Here is a 22158-nt window from a genome sequence, read left to right as displayed (position 1 = left end):
TGACCTCGATCGGCTAAAGGCAAGGGCCGGTGAGGACGAGCATTGTCAGGGCTAGACGAGGCCCAATCTCACCAAATCTGACGAGGTCAGGGCCCTGCCTCTAGCAAGGTCAAGGCTTGGTAGGCCTTGTATCTAGCCAACCGCTCCAACTAAAGGAAGGAGAAGGGGGAAAAAGAAAGAGAAATAAAAGAAAATTAAAGAAAAAAATAAAAAAAATCATAAATAATTAAAAGTTATTCACATTAGCATTAATCGTGCCACATAGATCGACCACATAGATCGACCGATATTCACATCAGCAATACCAAAGTTAGTCAAGACGAAAGAATCGGTGTTACATCAAAATGTTTAAAACTAAATTGAAACTAATAAAAAATTCAAGACTTTTTTGACATTTTTCCCTTAAAAAGTACATACAAAGCATAGTAAAGTTCAACTCGGCATTCTACCCATGTCTAAGCACTAGATACTAATTAGAGCAGGCTTAGGACATTCGATCCCATGTCTCGGCCGCAAACCTTCCATTTAATCACATAGATTATGCCAATCACGTAACCGACACCGCACGTTCAATCTCTCTAGAAATCAATATACCTCTATTTATGCACTCCGACTAGAATGGAATGTACGCCATCAAATAACTTGGCAAATTGTCAATTTCCTATTCTATTTCAATTCCAACAAGTTCTTAGCCATTTCAACGATATTGGCCATAAACCCTTCTTCCCCGGCGCCAGAGGTAGGTCGCCGCTCAGTTCTTTGTGCAAACCAGCCAGCGAAGCCCCTTCCTTGCTGAACGCTTCGAATAGCTGCGGATACAAGCTCCTCATGGACTCCTTGAACTTCTGCGACACCGCCACTCTAGACGACGGACCCTGCTGCGGCGGATTGCCCTCCAGGAAGTACCCGACCCAGACACGCCCGTCGGCGTACGCCCTGCAGGCCTGCAGTATGGCGCGGGCCCTGTCCCGGAAGTGCCCCACGACGAGGACCTCGAACCCTCTCGGGGGCCGGCTGAGCAGGCGCAGCATGGACTTGCACGAGAGGACGAAGGTCGCCTCGTTGTAGGCGAAGGAGCTCTTCTCGCCGTACGGTCCGAGAATTTTGAAGATGCCGGAGCCCGGTTCGTTGTAGTAGGGTTTCTCGTTGAGCACGAGGGCCTGGATCGATAGCAGCAACTGCAGGATTGTCGACTCCTTCGGGTTCCATCTCTCGCTCTTCCTCATGCCTAACACATTCAAAATTCCAAAACTTCGATAAATAAGAGTCATTCCGAATTAGAAAACGAGAGTTTCTACTTCATAATTGTCATTAGAGAAGGAAAAAATGATGAAATACACAAGCTTTTATAGACATGCATTGTGCTGTGAATGCGAACAGAAAGTTACCGCCCCACGTATTGAGCAAGCTCAAGCAGACGGCGCCGCTCGCGTAGAGGTTCGGGTTGATCCGGTACCCGAACGACCGGTAGTGGACCTGGGGCGGCTGCGCCGGGTAATTGGGCGGGAAGGATATGTCGAAGAAGTAGAGGCCGTCGTGGTAGGGCGTCGTGGCGGCACCCACGATGGCAGCCCGGAGGAGGTCGATCCTCTTCTCGTAGGCCCGCACGGTGATGGACTCCGGTAGGTGCTGCTCCAGGAGCTTCCACTCGTGCATGATGTTCTTCTGGGTTGAGGCCGGGATGGTTTGCCTGGGGTTGCGGTAGAAGTGGTCCGAGTCGTCGGAGACCGCGTCGAAGCGCGGGAAGGGCTCGATCTGTTCGATCTCCGACGTCGCCCTGCCAGGCTCGGCAGGGGCCGAGACGACGCCGCCGCCACTGCCACCGGAAGAGGAGGAAGAAGAAGCGAAGGGCGTGGTTCGGCGCCGCATGTTTCTTGGCTTTCACCCAAATATCCAGTGACTGTATAGCTCTGAGAAAGAGGAGGAGATACAGCTGAAGGATTATAGGAGGAAATTGCCGATTTGGGAGTGGTTTGGGAATTTGACTTTTCAGCTTCTGGATTACATTTTACAATATTTTGGTTGTACGATGAAGTTTGAGGGATCGATGTTTGTTTGGATAAGTGATCTTACTTGCATTGTGGTCTATTTTTTAAATTTGAAACTTTAATAAAAGATACTATCATTTATTTTAACTGCATTTAAGTGACGGACGAAATAATTACGATACCAACACAAACATCACATATTTGTTTTTGGATACTTTGGCTATTTAAATAGCAAACTTCTAAGTTTTTTTCTTTTTTTTGGTCCTGAACACATGATAGACACCAAATTGGAACTTTGCGATAAAATAGTAAAAAAAGATTAATCAGCAATTTGGGATAGATTGGTGGATGGATGAATAAGTAATCTACCACAACAAAGCAAGAAGTTAAAAAAAGAGAGAATAACTTATTTCTTCCTCAAAGCAAGAAGTTAATTTTTTTTTTTTATTTCTTGTTTCAATTCTAAATCTATTCCCTAACCACTTTTCTATTTTTGAAAAAAAAAAATTAACTGACGTTACTAAATGAATTCCTATTCTTTTTCTATTCATGAGAACAAAAGAACAAAGAAACAGAAATGTTGTTATACAAACCCTTAGTTTCCAGTGATCGTAGTTTATTTTCAAATTTGATGTCCTCGAATGTTTTTGGTGCATTTGCTTGAATTACTGTTATTAATTAGGGGACCCTAGAGATTCGGGTTCAAAATTCAATTATAGTCAATCTCCTTGGATATATAATTGAGGTGATTTTTAAATTGAAACTTGTATTTGATCTTTTTAGAAATTTATTAAAAATATTTCTATGATGAATAGGGAAATTAAAATTCCCAGATATTTGTTGATTTTCTTTTCCCTAAATTTTCGGGATAAGCATACCAACACAATGAAAAGTAGCTGCCTTAATAGATTTAATCTATAAAGGATGCCATCCGCAACCGTAATTTTTTATCTACTCTACACAAAGTGAATTTCAAAAAGATTTTTCGACCAAAAAAAAACTTCAAAAAGATTTCACTTAGAAGTACGTGGGTTTATTTCTTTTCTCGGGTTACATGTGACCGTGTATATTATTGCTAAATTACTCTCTTTTTAATTGAGAAAGAATTCACTTTAATGCGATTTTTTTCCATTTGGTTTATTTAGCCAAAAAAGAAATGTGATTTTTTATTAAAGTTGTTTTTTTTTTTTTAGCAAATATTCATAAAGTTGTTAATGTGTTTCTTTTATATTGGTTTCAACATCCAAATTGCAAATATTATGATCATTGCATATTCCCATTCAAAACAAACTAAAAAGTGACGCCGAGCTTAAATACGTAATATGTCAGTCCGTCCTGTCTCCCAAATTAGAAAGAAAGTCTTTCTTCCCTTGCCTCTTAAAATATCCCTAAATTTTACGTCCTAGAGTTTGAATGAAGCAGAACATACTCATATATCCAAAAAAGGTTGAATTGATCACATAAAAAACATTAAATAACTTTTGAAATGTATAGTCTTTGCCAAATGACATTTATGATGCATTTCTTTAACAAAAAATTAGTAATTTAAAAAATATTTTTCAAAAAATAATCACTTATATCTCTTACAAAAATAAAATTGAAATTTTTTTCATCACCCATGAAAATAGTTGGGCATGGATTGTAATCGATAATGAAAACATTTTCTATCAACTAAATTTTTTAAACAATATAAATAATTATTTTTCAAAATATATTTTTCTAGTCACTCATTTTCCGTAAAAAAAAATGCATCCTTAAACCAAAGCTTCTTCCTAACATACTTTTCAATTATAAATTACAAAATACTACTTGCACTTCATTATAACCCTTTTGTCCAAGTTCAGTTATATTCATGCAAAGGCTTTTTCCAAATACTCCCTCTAATACACACTATATTATATATACGGGATCATCCATCACCTATAAAACCTAAGCTTTTTTATTGCACTTTCTAATAATATCCGCCGTGTTTTTGTTTTAGATGATCAACCACTTTAGTAGCGAAAATTACATGTTCTTATCCCAACTCAAAATTTAATCATTTTAAAGTAAATAATCACTCGATGTGCTCTTCATTAATGACACGTCTTTCTTAATTAACCCCCAAGTTTTAATTGCATAATTACCTAAATTTAACACGATGGGAGGTACTTGGGAGCTCTTGCTGGTTTGATGCACTCTCCGTCTTAGAAACAGCCGACAACATAGGCTCACGCAAAAGAAAAGGTCGAACCGGAGAATACGAGAATGGACGGGATTTTGTGTGATTCAGTCCGAATGAATGACGATGCTTCGAGGTAAATCATGCCTGCCGCATGACAAACAAAACCGTGGAGCCCCGACATATCAAATCCCTCTGGGTACGGTAATACTAAGGATGTGCGATGACTCGCAACCATGACTGACTTGCAGAACAATCGCCATTATCGCGACAGATTGTTATCGCGCTTCATGCTACAATTTTGCATCGGCTCTCCAGGTGGTTGACTGCATTTGGGTTGTCGATAAATGCGACACATCACTTAATAAACAAATGTTTACATGATACACGAGAGAAAGAAACTAGAAATGCCGCAACTTTCATACAATGCCACTTTAGTATCAAAATTTTTCGTCAGCTCACTTAAAATATCAAATTATGAGGAAAAATGTTTACTTAAATGTGTCCTAAGTACTCCGTGTTTTTTTAATAAAATATTAATCATACATGGCTTGTTTATAATAATGATAGTAATTAACAAGTCTATCACGGATTATGACGTCGCCTTTCTATACTTGACATTAATATTATATCCTCTTCCAATTGAATCTCTCTCTCAAAACAAAGGGCGTGCATGGAAACGTTCCAAAGAAACGTTTCTGGAACACTTCTGTACGGATTTTGTTCCGGAACAAAAAAGAACAGAAACGCGTTTGGTTGCGTTTCTGTTCTTTTTTTTTTTTTGTTTCGGAACAAAATAAGAACAGAAAAAAAGAAACAACAAATTATTATTTTTTGTTCCAGAAACAAAAATGAAGAAACGTTTTTCTCATCTCTCTCTTCTTCTTCTCTTCTTCTTTTCTTCTTCTTTTTTTCTTCTTTTTTTCTTTCGCCGGTCGCCGGCCTCGGCCATGGCCGGCGACCGGCCGTCGAGGGCCGGCGACGCCCTCGAGGGTCGGCGACCTTGCCGGATCCGGGGGCGAGCTCGGGCTCGCCCGGCCAAGGCAAGGCTCGGCCTCACCCGCGCGCAACGCCGAGCCTCGCCTTGGCCGGGCGAGCTCGGGCTCGCCCTGATCCAACGAGGCTGCCGGCCCCGTCGGCCGGTCGCCGGAGGCCGGGACCGCCGAAAAATAAAAAAATAAAAAATAAAGGAAAAAATGAAAAATAAAATAAAAATGTTTAAAAAATTAAAAGAAACAAAAAAAGAATAAAATTTACCAAACGTGTTTTTATTCATTTTTTATTCCCGGAACAAACGTTACCAAACGCGTTCTTTTGTTCAAAAATTATTCCCCGAATGTAAACACTTTTTTTTTTTTCGTTCCCTAACAAAAAAAGAATGTAAACGTTACCAAACGCGCCCAAACGTGTCTCTCCGTGTCGCCGCTTGTTCTCGCTCGCCTTTTCTTCCCTCATCTGCAAAGTTCTTTGGCTTCGGCGATGACCCCAAGTCCTCTCCCGACAATGGCTGGATCGACATCATCCTCAACTCCAACAATCCCGACCTCGCCTCCTAGGTTTCGGCCTCTTTGCCTCCAATAGTGCCCTCATGAACTCGATTTTCACCATCGATCTACTCGGCCTCATGAACGAGCGGCTGCCATGCCAGAGCGGGACCGCTTCATGCTCGACACCAGCTGGGATGGCCACGTGCTGGTTGAATTGTGCCATCTCTATTCAGACCAAATTGCATTCCGAATTCAGATTTGAAGAAATTGGGGAAATTACTTGCTTTGTCCGAATTAAGTTTTATGTTTGAGAAAAAAATGCCAAATGGCGTTATTTAAGGCTATTAATGCTAATTTAGAGCACTAACGAGCCACTTCAAATAGAAAAATTGATAAAATATTATCACATCGGATTCTTAGTGTCTTAAATCAATGTTGACACTTCAGGGTACGTTTGTTTGTGTTCTTTTTTTTGTTTCCAGAAACACAATTTATGTTCTTTTGTTCCAGGGAACGAAAAAAAAAAAAAAAAGAAATGCGTTTTTTTACGTTTTTGTTCCGGGACTTGTTTCGTTCCAGGAACAAATTTAGAACAGAAACAAGAAAAAAGAAAAAAGAACAAAAGAACACTTTTGAAGAAACAAAAGAACAAAAACACAAAACTTATTTCTTTTTTTCTCCTTTTTTCTTTTTCTTTTTTCTTTGGTGGGTCACCAGCCTCGGCCATGGCCAGCGACCGACCGTTGAGGAGCTTGCCCAAATCCGGCGAGGCCGAGCTTGCCCAACCACTAGCAAGGCCGAGCCTCTTCAATGGTTGGGGGAGGTCGGCCTCACCCGGCCCAGGGCGAGGCCGAGCTTTGTGCAGCCATAGCGAGGCTCGGCCTCCCGGCCCTAGTGAGGCCGGGCCTCGCCGGGCCGAGGCAAGGACGACCTTGTGTCGCCTAGGTGAGGCCGAGCCTCGCCGGTGGCCTAGCGAGTTTCTTTGGGCCTCACCTTGGCCTAGCGAAGCTCCGACGAGCTCGCAAAAAGAAAAGGAAAAAATATTAAAAAATTAAAAGAAACAAAAATATTATAAAAGTTTACCAAACGTATTTGTTCTTTTTTTCTATTTTAGGAACATAAATTTTGTACAATTACCAAACGCGTTCTTATATTCAAAAATTGTTTCAGGGAACAGCAGAAAAGTTATCAAACGCACCCTTAGTGGTAAGGGTCAACATAAAGGTCTGCTATTAAAAAATAGTTTGCTCCCTCATCGGAGAAAAAAGGTTGATAAATAATTCAAATAAGCCAGCGATTTAGTATAAGAGGTCGTAGATTCAACAAAAAAAAGGATAGGTCATTTAAAAATTTGATCATTTGAAGCAAATATTTGCTAGTTTAAAAAAATGTAATTAGTAAAATAGTTGGCAACTTAAATAGAGAATGGTTGTGATTTACACAAATTAAGGTTGATAATCGATAAATGATAAAAAATTAAGGAGAGTGGAGTTTTGTGGTGGGGCCATGTATCATCTCTAAGCTCCATTCCTTTCCACTTCCCTCCCACGTTAATTAGGAACCATTACTTTTTACTCCAATAGATCAAAAAGCTTAATTATACTGATAAAAAAACTTACTTGTCTCTTTTGATATTGATTTGTTTAATATATAAGGAGGGCATTACTAAATAATTATATGTGTTGAATGATGAGTGATTACTTAAATTATAAATGCTGAATAATAAGAAGAATACTAAGCACGAAATCTTTTGAAATAGAAGATAAAAAAGCATATATTGAGAACAAAGTTTTCAATTTTTTTTAAAACTTATCAATGTTCTATTGTCGATGCATATAAATGTTTCGTTTTTTCTTTCTTCACATGGAACACTAGAATCATCCCTAAATTGGAAAAAGCGGCCTCAATAAATCGGTTATATTATTCAATTTCCCGTCCATTTTCAACACGCGAGAACGAAATTCGCTCTCTTTAAAAATAGCAATTTCTTGTTTCCCCAAAACCCATCTCCCCCAGATGGCAATTCGGTTGCAATTACATCTAAACCACACAACACACACACAAAAAAATCATCTAGACTTCCCCCGCAAAACAGTGAAACCTCTCCTTCATTAACCACCTCCTTTACCTGCCCCAAAACCATCACCATTCCCCACCTCCCAAATTGAAAGCCCTTCTCGACGATCACAAAAAAAATCATCCATTGAAATCCCCCTTCCCCGCATTCTCCATTTTCGCACACCACAAGCCTGCCTCCCTCCCTCCCAAAAGAACTCTGAAAAAGCCAAATTGGAACAAGTATGCTCCCCTGCTCACCCTTGATGAGGGCAATCCATTTCGCCCTCCTGGCCGCCCTCGTCGTCTCTGTCTCCGTTGGGCTCCTCCCCCCTGCCACCGCCGCCGCCGCCACCGCCGCCCATGGGTCGTCCCCAGCCACGGTCATCGACTCCCCGCTGCTGACGCAGAAGATCAACACCGACCGGGCGATAAAGGTCGACATAAACGGCAACGGGGACTTCAAGTCCGTCCAGGCCGCCGTGGACTCGGTCCCCTCAGGGAACTCCAAGTGGGTCATCATCCACGTTAGGAAAGGAGTTTACAGGTAACACAAATTAGGACATTCTAGCTTAGCGAAACATTTGTCGAAATGGAGCACGTCGCGCAAATATTCGCTTTGAGCTCAACGAAAAACTGCATCGAAATGGAAGGTTTTGGCGATTGATCATCCGAACTGCAAACTTTTCGTCTCTTGAAATTGATTCGGATTGGCAGGGAAAAGGTGCACATACCAGAGGACAAGCCGTACATATTCATGAGAGGGAATGGTAAGGGAAGGTCCATCATTACTTGGGCGCAGAGCTCCGCCGACAACGTCGAATCCGCGACTTTCAAAGTCGAAGCCCCTAACTTCATCGCCTTCGGTATTAGCTTCAAGGTTTGAACTCAAGATTTCGTCTTCCATTTCATCGCGTCCGGCTTCTGCCGAGACGTAGGTTAAGGAGAGAATGCTGCACGAGTTCTGTTTGCCGATCTCGATCGTGCATGATCCTGATCCTTCTTTCACAATGCAGAACGATGCGCCGACGGGGGTGGCGTACACATCGCAGAACCAGTCGGTCGCGGCGTTCGTGGCGGCGGATAAGGCGGCTTTCTACCACTGCGCCTTCTACAGCACCCACAACACGCTCTTCGACAACAAGGGCCGGCATTACTACGACAACTGCTACATCCAGGGCTCGATCGACTTCATCTTCGGCCGAGGCCAGTCGGTCTTTCACGTAAGCAAACCTTCCGAATGAATTCATCTCCGTACCGATGTCGGCGGACGGAATCGACCACGGTAACGAGATTTTAATCCAAATGTCTGACCGCGGCGAACGCGCAGAGTTGCGAGATATTCGTCATCGACGACAAGAGGGTGGCGATCCACGGGTCCATCACGGCGCAGAACCGAGAGAGCGCGGACGAGAACAGCGGGTTCGTGTTCGTGAAAGGCAAGGTGTACGGGATCAGCGACGTCTACCTCGGCCGGGCGAAGGGCCCCTACTCGAGGGTCGTGTTCGCGAAGACGTACCTCTCCAAGACCATAGTCCCCCACGGCTGGACCAACTGGAGCTACGACGGCAGCACAGAGTAAGTGATCCTAACTCGTTAGATTCGGTAAAATGTTGCCGGCGCGGCGATGACGGTTTTCCGAATGGATGAATCTCAGGAACTTGCACCACGCGGAGTACCACTGCCACGGGCCGGGGGCCGAGTCGAGCAAGCGAGCACCGTGGTCGCGTCAGCTCACCGAGGAGGAAGCCACGCCGTTCATGTCGATCGACTTCATCGACGGCAAGGAGTGGCTCCCTGCCTGGCTATGAAGTCGCCCCCCCTTACCGATACCGGCCTATGTAGATACATAATCCTCGTACGTTGTCTGCTCTGATTTCCCAAAAGAAGTCCCAAGCAGCAACAAAATCAGTGCTTTCTTAAGAAAGTTGCAAATTAGGATCGTATGTCACTAGCTGAATTCGAAGCTCCTTCTCCTATTGTTGAAGCGCGAATTGTCCTAATACCAACACGCGAGTTACTATAGATGTGAAACTCGGACCGTGTTTGGTCGCCTTTTGAAAAGTAATGCGGCTATTGCTCGACGTCACATTCGAAATGTACTTGATTTTCTTTTCTTCTTGCTCCGACGGATGTAATCGGCTAGATATGAACCCGAATATATGAACAAATTCGATACACAAGAAGTAGGAAAACACAATAATTCCTTCGTCTGCTATATTCTTGTATAGGAATTGAGGATCGGTTCGATACATAAAGAGTGGTATCATTAGCTGAATTCAAATTTAAGTACGAATGTATTGATACGGATGCGCAAGTTACTATATTTGTGAAACTCAAACAGTGTTCATTTGCCTGTTAAAAAATAATATGGCTATCGCTCAACATTTTATTCAAGATGTACTTGATTTTTATTTTTTTTATTCTGCTTACGGATGTAATTGACTAGATATGAATGAAACTAGGTACATGAACAATTTCAACGCTCAAGCAATAGCCGAGAAAAGTAGGAATTGATGGTTGGTTCGGCTCGGTTCGCTGCGATGTGGAAAGACTTTGAGGATTGGGCTTTAACCAAATGATCGGAGAAAAGCAGAGGCATGTTTGATTAAAATGAAATTAAGAACGGAAAATCGAAAATGTGAAATTTTAAGCGTTGAAATAGAATTAAAACGATCGATTCAATGATAATTAAAAATTGATAATTATATATTTTTTTTTTTTTTTTTTTTTTTGATTCAGGAACCGCACACTATACCAATCAACTTGCACGGACGGCCGAAAAGGCTCGGGGTAACAGGATAAAGGGACAAACGTCTAACCATCACACACGTGCCACCGAGCAGTAAGTCACCCTGCGATACCCGAGAATCGAACTCCTCCCCTTGCGTAAGGGGGAGAAGCTCATCGCGTAGCGCCACCTGGGTGGTGATAATTGTATGTAAAGGTAATGGTGATTGATTTTCAATCCAATCCGATCTCGATCCAATAACAAATATTAAGATATTGATGGAAGCAATAATGGGTGAACAATTATTATGCTATAATTTGTAGTGTCACTAGACAAAATAGTATTTTGTTCATATTTTATTAATTTTTTTGAAGAAATTAAAGAAAAAGTACACAAATTTTATCTGGTCCGATTTCCCTTAAAACTTGGAATCGAACAACTTAAACATCGATTCCACTTTTAAGAATCAAGAATTGGACCGACACTCCCAAGAATGGTTGGATCTCCCAAGAATGGTTGGATCTGGTCTGCACAATTTCCTATTCGAACGGTTCATTTTGCATACCCTTATAAGATTAGGTCATTTTCGGGTTTTATCATATTTAGAAAAAATTCGGAATTTACCAATACTAATTTTTTCAAATTCGAACAAATCAACTCCCTAAGTGAATTTTTTCGATTTAAATCAATTAGTTTACGGGATACGGGTAATAAAGCATTTGACGTTAGGGTTTTGGAGCTCGTCATCTCCCAGATTCTTCTTCTTCTTCTTTCTTCGTCATCTTCATCTTCATCTTCATCAGCCTCTTGTTGTGAGCTCAGCCTCTGAAGCGAGCGAGAGAGAGAGAGAGAGAGAGAGAGAGAGAGGCGGCGGCAATGGAGGGAGCAGACGATGCGGCGATCGAGAGGATGGTGGACTCCAAGGACCTGCAGCAGCAGAGCAAGGCCCTCGACAAGCTCACCGACCGCGTCGAGGATCGCCAGCTCGATTCCACTCGCGTTCAAGAGGTCTCCTCCTTTTTCACTCCTCCCTCTTCTCTCTCTTCCATCGCTTGTGCTCTGCATCCGGGAAAAAACGAAAAGGAAAAAGGAAAAAAGGAAAAATTGAAGGAGAAATGTGTCGGTGAAGTTACGAGATGTTTTTCTGTGGATGAATTTTGATACGAGAGGCTGCTGGAGATAAATGTTTCTGTGTCGTTTTTATCGTATGTGTAACAAGAATCGATCTTTGTGCGGGTGGGCAGATCATTTCTTTCCGGCGTTTTTGTTCCGAATTTTGTCGATATTAATCCTTTTTTTGTGTCCTAAGATTAATTTGAGCGCCTGTTTTTTGGAAATTGAAGTGCGCAAGTTGGCATAAGTGACGATTTCGCGGAATTTTGGAGCGATTCGGTTGAGTGGATGCTGTAGTTCTTTCGCAAAATCTCAATGCGATATCTGACTGACTGTTTGATGTGGCAGGCAATGGCATCGATTGCTGCATCCGCAGAAGCCGATAGGCACGCCATGAGGATGAGGTATGATTCGAATAGAATCCGGGTTCTTTGCTATGTGGAAGTTGTTTGATCGGTTGTTCGCATTATCTGGTCTTTTAGAGACTCGGTGCTCGAGTGGGCACTTATTCTCCCACAGATCGAAGCAAACACTTATTCTTCATGCAATCTCATCTATTGCTTGTCGGTTGCTATAGCTAGCAAATCAAAGACGTGCATGGCTAACATTGAGATCAAGCACTTCACTGCACTTCACTTCTTCAGTCACCAAAAGTCACTCACAGCAGAAAAAACAATTGATACATTCTCTCAGTGAACTTCACTCATGCGGGACTCACGTGTATTGTTACTTGTGTTTATTTTGCAACTCTTGCTAGTGTTTACTTGATCAAAAGCTAAGTGCAAAGTACCCTATTCATGCTAGTTTCATACTGCAATAGTTGGATAATATGAGGCTGTATAGTCACATAAGATTTTGAGAAAATTGAGGTCTTTGCATTCATGAAAGACCATTCTCAAGAGGAGGTTAAAGGCCCATTATAAAATAATTTTTCACATGATAAAAAGCTAAAAAATTTTTGATAAACAAGTTAAAGTTGCAAGTACGTTCGTGTAGAATTTTATGAAACCTCATTAGCTAGTTGTGGGACCAATCTGATACCTGCAGGGAACTTTAGAGTGTGGTAATTTTTTTTTTTAACCAAAAAGTAGTGAAATCCAAAAAGCTTGACAGATGTTGTGATGCTAACAATGTTGGATTTTTGCACTTGTCTATAAACCAATTGTTAAGTATTTAATTTGGGTTCTGGGCAATTTTTTTGGTATAGTAGCCTAGTGGGAGACAATCATTTGTATCCCTATCAACTTATGAGGCAGAGTATGAAATAGTAATGATAGTGACTCGCAAAGTCTGAGAGATTTAGACCCAAGTTGTTGGTCACTTCATACACTCCTATGATTGGCTTTATGTCTCATGGAAATTGCCTGCTTTCATATTCAAGGAAAACATGTCGAGTTTGACTGCCATTTTATTAGAGAGAGTACTTGAAGGTAAAATAGAGGTGAAGTTGTTGAAACAGAAGCAAGTTCTTTCCCTCTGCAAAGTTGGCAACATTCAGAGAATACTTGGCTTGATAGCAAAACTGAATTAGGTTGGAAGGAGTGTTAACAATAACAACCAACTTGCTGGCTTCTTGAAGAGTTTAATCTCTCCCCATGAGGAAGGATTTTGTGGAGTTGGTCTTTCAGCTTTAATCTTCATTAAATTTGGCCTCTCACTTACATGGCTATGTGGTCTCTCCTGTCCAAGTATTTAGTTATGCAACTGATATCAAAGGGGTCATTTGCTTTTAGTTTTTTAGCGAGCAAACACAATCAAGAAGCTAGCAAGCATTTTTGGAATAAACAGTGTGTATGCAAGCAATTCTGGCACATATAGGCTTTGCAGGAGAGAAGTTACTTGAAAAAGAAATAGAGATGAAAGTGGCTTTGAGTGTCCGCTACGCAGTGGAGTGTGTAATTGGAGTACTGTGTGCACATATGCTTCATGTTTCTTTATAAAAAAAATTCAGCTTATGGTTTCATTGCGCACCTTCATTTCAAGTAGAACATGCCCTCTGACAAATGGAAATTCCCATGGCACCACAATCATATAGTTTGGTTGACACCATATTACCACATTTAAGCTGTGGAGGATGTAAGATCTTCTGTGTGTTGAGGTTGGTACTCATTACAACTATTAGGCTCAAAGGTTGTCCATAGCGAAAATGCATCCATGCATTATCATCCCTTTTTCAGGGAACTGTTTCATCTAGTTTTTGGCTTGTGTTAACTTGTGCATCTCTGGTGCTGTTTCACAGGTACTCAATGCATAAATTTCTTTTTGGTTATTTGTCATCTCATTTGACTTACAATTCGCTTGTGGCCCATTGTTCCCTAGGGAGAAAGAATTGGCTGCTGTGAAGATCAATGCAGCTGACGCTGATATAATCGCTAATGAACTTGAGGTCAGTCAGCTTATGCCATGTGCTTGAACGCATTTATTCTCACTGGCCTGAGCTTTCTAATATCGTATGGTAAATTTTGAAAACAGCTGGACCGGAAGGTGGCTGAAAGGACCTTACGTGAGCATAAAGGTGATGCTGTTGCTGCAATTCGTTCCTTGCTTCGATAAAGAATTGGTGGCATGAAAAATGGGATTTGTGATTTTTCAGAGGACATACCGACTTGCCCATAACATTGTCCAAGTAGGATCAAAAAGCTGTATGATTCGTGCTTCTTTTGGGGATACATGACTTGCTTTTTGGGAGATTGTTTGTACTCTCGCCGATTTTGGTTGCTAATGTTCAGCCCTGCATTTTTGCCCTTCCATGTAGTTCATGCCGGGAATTTTGGACAGTACGAAAATAATGTACAATTTCGACGAACAAAAAATCATAAATCCTCGAGCCTATCCTCAATAATGTGAGGTCGATTTCCGATACAAAGCTTGTAAGAGCTGTTGGGTTGATGCCTGGTTGGATGGCGACCCTAAGTCTGAGCTCATTAGACTGAATTTAATTCGAGAAACTAAAGCATCAAACTTTCTGGAAAACTGAAGACCTTTGATTGCATCTAAAATTTTGTTGAAGTAGCCCCTGGCACAATCGGCTAACGACTGTAGAGAAGGCATGGATATCTTCATCGATGGACTTCCATGGGGCGAACAACTTGGGCTAACGGCAATTTAGAAGCGGAATCTGCCTTGAGCTTTAGTAGTGCGCAACCCCTGTTACCATTGCAAATCTCTCTGTTTCACCACTAAGAGCCGTCAAAGTCAATTTGATTTGTACAGCTTTATGATGAGAATGTAATGTTCCCCTATAAATGTATCACAAACAAATGGATGGCAATGGCTAATGTGCTTAGCCTCCGATCTCCACAACACTTTGCAACATATCTACAAGATCCTTTGTGACTTTTCCGGTAAATGCACAAAACCGACATACAATCGTCCTAGATCCACCCGCAATTGAATTGCTCAAACGAAGGACAAACATTCTATCCTCTCAAAATGGTCCCAAAAATCTGGTCGCCAAATTTTATGGTCCAGAAGCGGCAAAGCGGGTCGAGATTGGTTGGCAACATCAACTTCCTGGCGAATAGCCAGGTTTGCTTGGACCGTTCACCAATGTAATGAATAGACAAATCCTCTTGATGCACCGGATGGTTCACGTTTCCCTTGGAGTGTTGTCGCTGGCAGCAGAGCGGGAAGCCTGGAATTGAAGTGCGTTCTGTCTCTGCAAATCTTTGAGTCTTTCCAGTATTTCCTGGAACGTCGGTCGGCACTTCGGATCACTGGTTAGGAGAAAATGCAGTTCCCACATCAGTATCGAATCGTAACAAATTTACAATTTTTGTCCTCACAAAAAGGAAAAAAAAAAGCTCCTGAATGACATCAACTTATGCCAGAAGAAAAAAAGGTCATGAAACTGCCCAACTACAAGTGATACATGTCGAATGCTCATCAGAGATGGAGCATCGTTTTCTGTGTCCAATTCTATTGCATCAGTGACCAGAAAAATGCTTCTCCATTTTCTACCCAAGATGAATGAATTATCCTTTGCAGACTCCATGCTTCTGTTAAGTGTACTTAGGGCTTGATAAACACTAAAGGAGAAGAAGCACCTGTGCCAACAGCTCTCAATTATAGATGTCCACTGTGGATCGACATCATGAGGGATATCTAGCCGCTGATTCATAAACCCCACAGCACCAATTACCTGCAAGTATCCTGAGTAAAGCATTGTTCAAAACATTCCAAATAATAGATTTCATGTATTTCCTAACAGAAACAAAAGGGAGAGAAAAAGACGGCAGATTGGGCATAGTCATTCATCCCCCCTTCATGTTCACATAAAATGTCGCTGAATACAAAGCCTGCCAAGTCCATCTCCACAGAGAAGTGAAAAAGAGATCCAAGATGCCACAATGCCTTTTTCAATGTATCTTGTTTACTGATCCAAAAGGTGCATTTTTCAGAAGAAATGGAATGTGGTGACAGAAAAGGAAAAAAATACCTGCACTGCATTGAGATTATCCCACGGGATCTTCTGGGTGGCAATTTCCCATAAGACCACTCCATAACTGTACACGTCAGATCTGGAGATGCAGAGAAATATTAGAAGTAAATGAGGATACCAAAGCTATCTTTAGATAGATAAAGGTAGTAGTCTTCAAAATAAAACTCAACAAACAAAAACATACTTCTCGTCTGAGGCTTCATTACGGAGAACTTCAGGTGCCATCCATTGAGGCTAGAGAAAGAGAGAGAGAGAGAGAGAGAGAGATCGCAGGTCAAGTCAGCCAAGAATTATAATTTCAGATAGTTAAAGAGGAAAGTTACAAATGATGACTAATAAGAGTTATTGAAGAAATAGTAAGTAAAATTTTCATACCGTTCCCTTCCCAGTTTTTGTTGTGAGATCTGCTTTAGATTTCAGACGCGACAGACCAAAATCACTCACCTAAATTACAATTTTAGCAAATCATAAATGAGCTCATAAGCAAAAACCTGCATATTGCATCTAAAAAAAGGAATATATCTTGAAACAGAAGGACAGAACTCTGTAATTGAAGCCACACCTTCACATTCCAACTCTTGTCAACTAAGAGATTCGAGGACTTCAAATCACGATGAATGATAGGTGGATTGTAATGATGCAGATAATTCATGCCCCTAGCCTGAAATGTACCCAATTCAATAATTACATGTTAAAAGCAGCAAGATAACATACAAGAGATAGTAGAATTCAAATAACTGATGAACTCTGTACACCAAAAGCTCATGGGCCAAGCAGTCTCAGGAGGTTAGGAATGCTAAGGTTCAAGACACTTGTCTCAAATTTTTATCAGTATGGAAGTAAAATGTACATTTAAAAGATATCAACAAGAACAAAATGAGGGCAATATAAAAAGGAGCAAAACAAATGCTGACAGGGAAACAGATTGGAAAAAAAAAAAATTCAGGTGACCAAAAGATATCAACAAGAACAAAATGAGGGCAATATTTAAAGGAGCACAACAAATGCTCACTGGGAAACAGATGAAAAAAAAAAAAAAAACATTCAGGTGACCAAAATGTAAAATGCTGCACCTAGAAGACAATGGATTAAGTTACACAAATAAGAAGCAGATACTTACCACATCCAACGCCATATGAACGCGGCGTCTCCAATCCAACTTGGCTGTGTTCCTCTGCAGTAAGCGAAACAAACTTCCACTGCATCAACACACGTAACAACTACTGTTAGCTCCATAGAGACGGGATATCAACAGAAATTACAATCACTGAAAACCAATAAACCAGACACTACAACAAACTTTAATATGATGCGCCATATAATCAAAGAGCCTGATTTTCAAAAGCATTGAGAAAGTACCGTGGAAGAAACTCTGTGACTATGCAGAGGCGGTTAGGTGAAGTTACTGCTCCCATGAAAAGCAAAACATTGGGATGCCGAAGTCTTTTCATAAGAGAAACCTGCAAGGACAAAAAAACTATCATATTAATGGTACTTTATGAGAAGTAAGAATAATTGTGGTAACATCAAAAGAGATTCTCAGAATCTGCATGGTACTATGCATGCAGAGGGAGAGAGCATGGATATATAACAATCGCAAAGTCCTATGAAAAAGTTCCTCATTTTGAGTAAAATGAGAAGGTATAATCCTTTGGTAGACCCACATGCTACTAGATCTATCCAACGCAACACAATTAATCATAATGCAATGGATCAAGGCATGGAAAATATAAGGAAAAATATCCATAATCCTTTGGCAAAAAAAAAAAAAAAAAAAAAGGATCAAAACCTGCTATCACCACATGTACTGAAAATGTTGTGTTGCTGTATTAGTGGAACAACGCTTGAATTAAAATTGCCAATGCTATCACTAATAGAGCTGACACCAATAAACTATATCCGTGCTTTGGGGAAAAAATCCCAGTTGCTACAGAATAAGCACCAAAAATTCTATTCATTAAAAGGCTTGAGAATTTTATAAAATAAAAAAATACGGGCTAGTCATACAAGTACAGAGAGATGGAGATAAATGCATGCAGCTTTAACATATCGGTCACTCTTACTTCATCTCTTTATCACACTGGTTTTCAGAATGTTCTTCCTAAACCATCTGACTATGTAGTTCTTATCAGGAAAAGCCAAAAAAAAGAAGAAGAAGAACCATCAGAAGATGTAGGGGCAAGTGACACCATAGATGGAGTCATTTGGCACCTCGATGTTGACCCATCACATCCTGGGATAATATAGATCACTTTTTGGGCTCATTATCAACTAAAAGGCCAACCCATCATCCCTCACTGCCTCAATCTGAATCTAGATTATCAACTGCAATTACAACCTGTCAAGGAAGGCCCTTATCAAAATTAAACCAGCCACCTTGCATCCAGCAATCACTAAACACTATCATAACTATGTTTTCATGATGTCAATTAACAAGTCAAGGACAGGCCAACAGGCCTAGAGCAAGACATAGCCTGCATTTCATGTCCTACGAGAGATGCCTTATTCAAATTGAAAGGTCTAAGTGACCCTCAGCATGTCCTGGCTGAATAATATTAAAAACAAAGAGAACTCATAAGACATGGTAAAACAACAAAGAAAACAAACCTCTTGTCTAAAGGAATTTATCAATTCTTCTGTATATTCTTGCATCGAGAATACCTTCACTGCCACATCCTGCAATCAGATAAATTGCAGAGAAAGTTAAAATCCCAAAAAAAAAAAAAAAAAATCATAATCAGGAGATCGCATACCTCTATACCAAACAGTGAGATAAAGTAAGAAGCCAAATGCATTGCACTAAATCTCCTCTTTCATTTAGCAAAATAAGTAAAACATAGCAGAACCCACCAACTAAAGTTACCCACATCATTTAGTTATATATGGGAACAACATGATATCACAAAGTCAATTACAACACTACTCTCCTTTCTTTCCACTTCTCCTGAACAAGTATTTGTGCCACATTTATCGTGCCACTTATAGCAAAACACAGAATAATACCTACTGTCCAGACAGATGACACATTTCTCCTGTGTTACACGTCGGCAACATGAGTAAAATTCACTCCACCATCATGCATTACATATTATAAATAAAACTTGAAGTCCGTAATTGAATATCATAAGAGATAGCCAAACGCTACTAGAGGAGTGAGACAAGTAGTACGTATACCATGAAGTGAGGTACATGCATTTTACATCATGACAGCATGCATCACTCTGTTAAATTAAATTTAAGGGGAGTAGAAGAACATACTGATCCGTACCACAGAGCGTGATAGACAGTTCCACAAGAACCTGAGAGAGGAGGAACGGCAGACTAAATATCAGAATGAACACTAAGAGACTACAGTTTATTACCATAAGCATCGCAAATACAGGGAAACAAATATGACCAAATGATCCGAGAAGCAAGAAAAATCTACACTGCATGACAAAAATCAATTGAGACTGGATGCATTTGCAGTGCATCTCAGCAAAGTTATTAGGGAATATACATATAAACATCAATAGGAAGAATAACAGATCTGGCTTTCTAAGAACTATCCATGATTTGCAACAATAGCACTCATTTTATAGCCGTTTCAGAGTATGCCCTACTGGCATAATGAATAACCAGACCCAAATTAAAGAAAAACTACAGGCGAAAAGCATACTACTTTCCCAAAAGACGATTACCTTGCCCAACTTGTTCTCCAATTGTCAAGTCTTCCCACAGTATCTCACAATCCAAACAGTCTGCTTCCAGGTCCGCCTTATTCACAGCACCACTACTCGTGCTTCCACAGCTACTGGCACTGCTCGTGCTGTTAACATTAAACGAGGACCAAGAACCCGATGCTTCATTGAGAGTGCGGTTATTTTCATTGTTCTGATTTTCTAGATTAGCCATGGGAGGACTTCTCTTTTCTTGGTCAGCCATGGGAGGACTTCTCTTTTCTTGGTCATTCTGCGACGATATGAAACCAGATCTTCCAATCCTGGCCTCTAATCCTTCCCTTTCATTGCCTTTCCAAGGCCAGGATAGCCCTCTTTTACCAATCCATGCCTCTGCCTTAGATGTAATGATCTTGTGAATCGGAGGTTTTTCACTCTCATCGCTAGAATCTTTAGCATGTTTTCCTGGCGACTTCTCCTCTTTCTGGTAGTGAACACCAAAGGAGGATGGAGGTACATCTCCCCTGGGCGTGCTAGCTCCACTCGATGCTGCATCCTCCCTATTGTCATCCGAGAGACAATTATCAGAATGATGAGTATCACTACTCTCATAATCACGATCCATATGATTCTCTCCTGTCCGAATCCTTGACTTCACTTTGTTGCTCACCTTGGATGCCTGTTAATTTGGTTCCAACAGTAAACTCGTGGTACATGGCAATAAACCATATGATATTTAAAGCTAAAAGACTGACCAAATTGGATATCTTAGAGGCAATTGCGACTTGCAGAGGCTGTTGAGCATCAAGACCAAGCTTATTTGTAGCAGTGTTTCTCAGGCGGCTTAGGCTTGACTCTGCTTCTGAATGCCTCACTTCTGGCATTTCAACTCTTGGCTCCTGAAAGGGCTGTGAATCGCTCGAGACGCATATGATACCCACCAACGCTCCATCATCATCATAAAATGGAGTATTCGTCGCAACAGCTGAAAATCTTTCGCCCATCTTATTCTTGACAGGGATCTGTCCCATCCATCTCTCTCCCACCATCGCCTGATTGACAATTTTATTCGCTATTCCAAAGTCCCGGGAATCAATTAGGAGCTCAATGGCATCCTGTCCCAGGGCTTCTGCTGCGGAATAACCATATAGGTTTTCTGCAGTTTGATTCCTGCAAAAGTCAACATTGCCAGATCATTCTCGGAACGTAAAAGGGAACAACAGTAGAAACTATAGAGTGGAACAATTATATCAGAAACAGGTTCTGAAAATTCAACCTTTCTCTACTCCTTGAGTAACCACCAGCAGAAACCAAAATCCGACATAAATTTCGCAGCCCATCGTATTTTCAAATCCGCAATTTAAACCACTATCCGAGCATCCCACCGCAGGAAAAAACGAGAGAACGACTAAACATTACGAGCAACTCACCAGTAAATTATGCGACCCTCGAGATCAAATATATGAACAGCCTGCCCCATAGACTGCAGAATGTTCAAATACTGCCTCTCCGTGAAATTCATCTTGGCAGTCCCGCCGACGAAGCTGCCCGCGCCCCCACATTCGGCGGCTCCTCGAGGCTCCGGCTCTCCCTCTGCAGCGGCGACGAGTGTGTGAAGGTAGCGGAGCCCTTCTTCCACCCGGAGGCGCGCGCCGCGAGCCCGGCCCTCCTCCGGGCGGCCGACCGCTCGGGCGACACCGAGTGGGAGCGCTGGCGGGCGCGGTGCTCGGGCCTGGGGTCGGGCCCGCCGCCCGACAGCCTGAGCCTCGACATTTCGTTCTTCAGGTTCGCCTGGCCAGCCTCCAGCTCCTCGATCTTCCGGAGCAGTTCCTCCGCCGGCGGCGTCTCCATTCGATGACAATCGCCGAATCGTCCGATGTCGGCGGCACCGAGAGGACCATGGACAGGTTACACTCCTCTAGGGCACGATCCTACTCGCCGGCCTCCATCATCGATTCCGCAGTCCGAAACTCCGAAACTCCGAACTCGAGCTCTACGGCGAAAGACGGCGGCGGCGCCACTCGAGTTCAAAACACAAACCTCCCTTTCCCTCCCTCTCTCTCTCTCTCTCTAGAAGATGTTCACGAGCTACGAAAGAGACCGAATCGCCATTCCCAAACTCACTCTCGAACTGCAGAGAATCGATTGCAGAAGAAGAAGAAGAAGAAGAAGAGATTGCTCGTTCGAATGGTCAAAGAGCTGCGCTCTCTCTCTATCTCCGTTGCTTCTGCAGAGGGGTTTGGTCTGGGCTTCTTGCTGTTGTCGCTCTGTCACTCGTCTCCCATCTCCATCATCGCCATCATCATCATCATCATCTGAATCTGAAACTATTTAGACCATAGGTTAATCCATTTTTAACTACCCCGAAAAAAAAAATAATAATAAATAAATAAAGGCGGTGGCGCCCCCGCCCAGATGCTTCCGCCCCAACCCTCACGCGCTGCCGCGGCGCGTGGAGCACCCCCCGGCCCCCGGCCCCGCAGCCGCGGCGGTTCCCGGCGCCCTCTCCCCGTTCGCGCCGGC

General features: G+C 41.9%; 4 protein-coding genes across 4 annotated transcripts; 2 read left to right on the top strand and 2 right to left on the bottom strand.

The window, feature by feature from the left end:
* Window positions 1-671: 671 nt before the first annotated feature.
* LOC104417548 (putative ubiquitin-conjugating enzyme E2 38) lies at window positions 672-1869 on the bottom strand. The gene is made up of 2 exons (XM_018860472.2): window positions 1379-1869; window positions 672-1215 (listed from the first exon to the last, which is right to left on the bottom strand). The coding sequence occupies exons 1-2, from the start codon at window positions 1867-1869 to the stop codon at window positions 672-674; spliced, it is 1035 nt and encodes a 344-aa protein (XP_018716017.2).
* A 6088-nt stretch (window positions 1870-7957) lies between these two features.
* On the top strand, window positions 7958-9619 carry LOC104417547 (probable pectinesterase 67). Its single transcript, XM_010028803.3, has 5 exons — window positions 7958-8238; window positions 8409-8571; window positions 8708-8914; window positions 9022-9269; window positions 9349-9619. The coding sequence occupies exons 1-5, from the start codon at window positions 7958-7960 to the stop codon at window positions 9500-9502; spliced, it is 1053 nt and encodes a 350-aa protein (XP_010027105.3). The 3' UTR covers window positions 9503-9619.
* A 1518-nt stretch (window positions 9620-11137) lies between these two features.
* LOC104415236 (huntingtin-interacting protein K) lies at window positions 11138-14315 on the top strand. The gene is made up of 4 exons (XM_010026496.3): window positions 11138-11430; window positions 11884-11939; window positions 13855-13921; window positions 14008-14315. The coding sequence occupies exons 1-4, from the start codon at window positions 11299-11301 to the stop codon at window positions 14086-14088; spliced, it is 336 nt and encodes a 111-aa protein (XP_010024798.1). The 5' UTR covers window positions 11138-11298; the 3' UTR covers window positions 14089-14315.
* Window positions 14316-14685: 370 nt separating this feature from the next.
* On the bottom strand, window positions 14686-21952 carry LOC104415235 (dual specificity protein kinase splA). Its single transcript, XM_010026495.3, is given in 14 exon segments — window positions 14686-15251; window positions 15582-15676; window positions 15974-16055; window positions 16161-16210; window positions 16352-16420; window positions 16539-16637; window positions 17097-17175; window positions 17336-17436; window positions 18584-18652; window positions 19235-19275; window positions 19657-20314; window positions 20391-20805; window positions 21066-21211; window positions 21214-21952. Coding segments are annotated over 14 exon segments (2304 nt in total). The 5' UTR covers window positions 21487-21952; the 3' UTR covers window positions 14686-15124.
* Between the last annotated feature and the right edge of the window lie 206 nt (window positions 21953-22158).

Source organism: Eucalyptus grandis, chromosome 8 (genome assembly GCF_016545825.1).
Source record: "Eucalyptus grandis isolate ANBG69807.140 chromosome 8, ASM1654582v1, whole genome shotgun sequence".
Classification (NCBI taxonomy): Eukaryota; Viridiplantae; Streptophyta; class Magnoliopsida; order Myrtales; family Myrtaceae; genus Eucalyptus; species Eucalyptus grandis.
This window is presented reverse-complemented; position numbering and strand designations above follow the sequence as displayed.